The sequence below is a fragment of the Notothenia coriiceps genome, unplaced genomic scaffold (genome assembly GCF_000735185.1).
Source record: "Notothenia coriiceps isolate Sejong01 unplaced genomic scaffold, NC01 NC01_scaffold00034012, whole genome shotgun sequence".
In the NCBI taxonomy this organism is placed as follows: Eukaryota; Metazoa; Chordata; class Actinopteri; order Perciformes; family Nototheniidae; genus Notothenia; species Notothenia coriiceps.
This window is the reverse complement of record NW_011366713.1, coordinates 185593-190876: the sequence shown is the minus strand read 5'-3', so window position 1 is coordinate 190876 and position 5284 is coordinate 185593. Positions and strand designations below refer to the sequence as shown.

The 5284-nt window shown below is 43.9% G+C and overlaps 1 protein-coding gene across 1 annotated transcript in view; it reads right to left on the bottom strand.

Annotated features, from left to right (window-relative positions):
- armc9 (armadillo repeat containing 9) overlaps positions 1-5284 on the bottom strand; it is a 28712-nt gene that overhangs the window by 10507 nt on the left and 12921 nt on the right. Inside the window, exon 19 of the mRNA XM_010790287.1 lies at positions 4869-4921. Coding sequence (XP_010788589.1) covers positions 4869-4921 — 53 coding nt within the window. The remainder of the gene's footprint in view (positions 1-4868; positions 4922-5284) is intronic.

Sequence of the window (5284 nt, the reverse complement as noted above, 5' to 3'; positions counted from 1 at the left end):
GTTCGATAGCTTCTCGAAACTAGTCGTTTTGTTTTATAAGTCCGGTGAACGTATACCGCGCGGAGTTTCCGCACAGCATAGTACGGAATTTAACGTATCAACAATACGAAGTCCGTAGTTTACACCTCCCCACAGAACGGGAAGTAACTAAACTTAGAAGCCAAAAGCCTGGATTGTTGTTGGTTCGTACGATGTGTGTTCTCATCTGTGGTGAAACCTGATACTATACCTGTTTACAAGACTGTAATAAATCTGTTTTGTTATGAGTTGGTATACTTCCTTCAATCAATCCGGGACTCATTTAGTTATTACGGATTTAGTTGGGTCTGTCACGTCCAGATGGCTGTGTGGAACCGCCCCTCATGTGTGTATGTTAGTCTTATGTCTTTACATTGGGTTACAAAAAAAAATCTCGTCAAGAATGGGTGATGGAGTCTAAGATTGAGGAATACGAAAGCCGGAAGGCGGCGGGCAAGGAACGAGCGTTGCTACAGTACGCCGAGTACGAGTGTCGTGACACGTGCTATATTAAAGGCCGATGTGGGATAGGACCAACCTGTTATTACGAAGTGGCAAAAATTAGCTGTGGGGGTGGACAGAAGGTTTGTGAGTAGCGTGGAGTAGACGGGCTTTTACTACGGTTTGATGGAAAATCGGACGCCGCTTGGTAAAACGGAAGATTGTTTGGTCGGCCCGTTAACGTCCGGACAGACGTAAGGACATCGCGGAAGTCGGTCGATTGTGAGGCATGAGAATACGTAAGCAACTAGCGGCTAATGACCTGGAACTTACACAGTGAGACCGGGTAGTTCGTGAGTTGTACCCGCGCGCTGAGTTATGTGCCTACAGTTGATGTGCAGAGACTTCGATAAATGAGACGTCAGTGTCGTTTGTTGGACACGCACCGAGGCCCGGCGACCACTGGCACACCGGCATTCTTCTGGATTTGGCGACCTAGTCAAAGGCTGATAGTGGAGGAGACACGTTTTGGGAGCTACACTAACCGGGACGTCCTGGCGTCTCGAGCTCATTTCGCCTTTTCCTACGTCTGCACGAAGTCCGTCGAGGTAGCCTGCCCCTACGTCGGTCGCATATCCTGCCGGGCTCGTAGTGAGAGCACAACAACAAAAACAAGTCTGAGTAATATTTCGTAGAAGACGAAATTCCAAGTGGCTTCACCCCGTCAATTCCACTGCGTACAAACCCGACGGAAGCGATTATGTTAGGGAGGGAGTTGTTGTGGGTTGAGGCTGTGGGTAGGAGAGTCCTCACGTACCGCGTACAACTGGTCTTAGTACTCTTCGCAGAGACTAAAAGAACGTTTGGTTCAGAGCACAGGTTCTCCGTCTAGGCGGTGCTCACTGTACTGGCGGCGGCGACGGGAGACTACTCTCGGACTCTCCTCGCCCCGCTAGAAACCACAGAGGGGGAGACTACAGACTTCAGTGGCTGGTTCGAGGGGCGCCCTACGGCGCGCACTGTGGTACGCAGTTAGACGGAGGGCAATACACTCCTCCTCCCCCGGCACACCCTAGGCACGCCCCTTACGCGTAGATCCTAACATCGTATGTGTGTTGACCCGTGCGTCTTCACCTTATACTCCTCTCGTTTCGACGCAGCTGTGTCACGAGTTTGGACGCGCACACACAAAAGTGTAGACACCGGGAGTAAGTAATTCATGGCTTCCTTGCAAGATGTTAATCGACTAAACCAGCTAGTGAAGATTCGTTTTCATCCATAAGAATTCTACAATAAATCCTCCAATAAACTTCGGAGTCCACACGAGAACTACTATCGTTACACGCGGCATAGCTCTCTAACACGCAGCTTTGTGAGTACACACCCGCTCGGCATTTTAAATGATTATCATCGGAAGATGTCAGTGTGGTAGAACAAAAGTGAAGCGATAAAGATTGAATGCGAAAACAAGAGGTGGATCCGCGAGGCATTTGGTCTCGCAGACCATGAGTCTCATAAAAAATGATACTTTCAGTAAGATAGAGCCAGACGCTCGCACTAGTTAGAGCACTAGAAGGTCATGACACAGACATTTTACATTCAGTTCATCAGAAAGGTCAGATACACAGGAATACATACTAGATAGAAAACTAGATGCAGACTACAATGGCATACGTTACCATTACATTACATCTTCATGATCGCAGCCTCACGAACCATGCGACACTCGATACACGATAAGACAGTATGAGAATGTCTTAGTCCGTAATACTCGTGACTAAGCCTACGGAATGGAATACTCTTGTCAGGGAGAATTAGAATATATGGACATCGTAACACAATATAGACGTCCAGAGATCACAGATTACCGCACAAATTTCACCGAAATTCCGTATCATATCCAGTAAGAAACAGAAAAAGTCAGAGGAAGGTTACTAAGGGTCATTTTGAGTAAGACTCGGACTTTGAACAGCGGAAGAGGTTCCCCCTTTTATCGCATACATCGCATATCTTAGTCATACTCACAAGAAAACAATATAAAAGTTAGGTTGGAAAAACGAAGACTTTGCCCTACTCACATATCGGTCGCCTATCAGTCAAGGACTACTTATATTATATAGTCGAATGTGTGACGTACACAATAATACAAAATTTACTAAAGTAGTTGGTTTATTCAGAGAAGAACTGTTTGGACTCTAGAATTATAAACGAAGATGGTTACTTTTATGAGAGCGTGTAGCCCACCGTGCCGTAGAGCGCAGGGAAAAAATGCAGATATGTTCCGATGTGTTCTTTTGATAAATACAGTAATTGTATGATAATCGAAAGAAGACGGAAGAGGTGCAAAGGATGTCCATACACTCAATCTAGTCTCCCTTAAGAACCTTGGAGATAAAGTATTTAGTGTAGACCTCTAGTTACGCGAACTAGTGTTGGAGTTGACATACGACGATACACTACACACTCTTTTAGAAGATTAACAGGGAATCAACGAGATACCATACTACGAGGTGTATTACTTTTGTGGGCGGGTGATAGCTCGAGAGTAACCGCCATAGTATACTCAGGAGACGAATGGAAGGCTTCACAATCGTGATAGGAAGGGCTCCTCAGACTTAGGAGTGAAGAGACTTGCGAACACACTCAGGGTTTGAATCTCTCCTCCGCTTTCTCTTTATCAAAACAGCTCGGAGTCGAACTCGAAGAGGTGCAAGGGAGACCAACGACACGTAAGACTAGTCTTCTCATCAATCAAATCCTCATTGTCTCTTTGTTCTCCAAGAGTAGTTCGTCTGAGAGGAACAGGTACGTTGGCGGACTGTGGGTGATGGACGGGGTAGACAATGAGAGCGGGACGGGCATCGTTGATTCTAATGGGTGCATACTCGACTACGTCTAATTCGTGCTCCTTAGTGTAGCGACTCTCGAGACTTATTTCCTGTCAGAACGTGCGGATAGATGACGTTAGACAAGAGACGGTCGGTAAGCTAGGATTCTGGGCTCGGTCAGTGTTATCCACCCGCACTTAAAGGGTTGAAATCGCAAGATTTGTTACCACACGGCCACCCAGCCTGACAAGCCAACGTTCGTCTCAGCATGTGTTCCCTGACACCTTTTAGCTCGTAAGGGTCCTCTTAATGTTGCATGCTAAGGGGGGAGACTCGCTTCTACTAAGCAGGAGGTACCAGACGAGAGGACAACAATTTCGCGCAGGTAAGTGGTAGATTATCCTTTGTGACTAACTCTGCAGTTGTACAAGTTTGACCAGACAGCGGGGGCGCACATCGTCGCCGTTGAAAGAGGTTGTCGAGCCAGTAAAATATGACGAGTGCGCTCGGGCTACTTACAGAGCGAGTAGGTAGTGGGAGTAGCTTTAGTAACAGGTGCAACAGTGCACAACTGCTAAGAGTGGAACATGTCAAAGTAGAGAGTGTTTTAAAATGCTGCCGTGGTTCGAGTATAAGTTTCAATGATATCATGCTTGGTCAATGCTTTTTGCACTCAGATATAATGTGTTGTCAGGTTAACTGTTGGCATGTATTACAAGGGTTCCTGGTACTTTATTGTCAAACTAACACAGCTACAGAGTAATGATGTCGTTGAAAATCTTAGTTCACAGGCTTCTCCAACAATGCAACACAATAATACAGATAAGCAGACAATATTAAAGTATATTATATTAAAAGTATTCCAAAAAAGAAATATAGTTTTTTTTAAAAGTGAAAAGAAAGTGGAATAGTGCAATACGAGTCTCTATACAAGTTCCACGGCCTCATTTACCTCTATTATATATATCAAATCTACAGGTTTACAGAAGTGTCTCGATTCCTGCGGCTAAGGTTAGTTTGGTGGGGTTGACTATACTTTTTTTATGTACTTTTTGCAATAACATTTATTCAAGTCTGCAAGCTAGGTTGAAAACGAATACAGTGCTTGGCACCAAGTCACACGGCACCAACAAGAGACCAGTGTTGTCTACATTTGTTTGACTCACTCACACAAGTGGGGAACATACAGTATATCAGTTTAACCTTATAGCCATGGTAAATAGATAGCAGCAACAGAAACACCTCATCTGAGATCAGAGGCAATGGAATAAGGGCAACACTTACGACCACACGCCTTATCTTGATAACCCACTTTCCCACATAATCCAATCTACTAAGATCATCAACCCCCCCCCACTCTCCTAAACACACATGACATCCAATATCTGTGTCATGCTGAGATTGCTATCTACAGGTGTGGGAAAGGTGTCAAATATGAGGTGTTCATTCCGGTCGTGCTTCTTCTCATCTCCATTTTTTATCCCCTCCTCAGATATTTTGATCTGTTTCTGTTAATAAATCCATATAGTTGGGAAATCATTTGTAGTTGTGTATGTCTCATGGGCTTAGAGGAGGACTTACATCATTGTCGTCCTCTTCTTCTTCATCATCTGATTCTGGCCCCTCATCATCAGCTGGTTGGAATAAAGCCAAAAACACCAGAATTTAACATAATCAGTACATTTGCCTATGGAGGCATTGATAGACCCAATGATAACATATACAAACTAGGGATTTGGATTTGAGCAATTTATCAACTATTCAAAAAATAGATACTTGCTATTCTTTAAACACATTATAAAACACTACCATTTCAAAAACACACTAAATGTCCTTTTACATTTTACATTACATTGTTGGGACTACCAGTGAATTTTTTATTTTTTTATTTTATTTATTTTTTTTCAGTTATAAAATAAACAAACATTGCTCCAGATAACAGAAAAAATAAAAAACACGTAACAACAACAAACAACTAAACAAAACATAACGGGGGG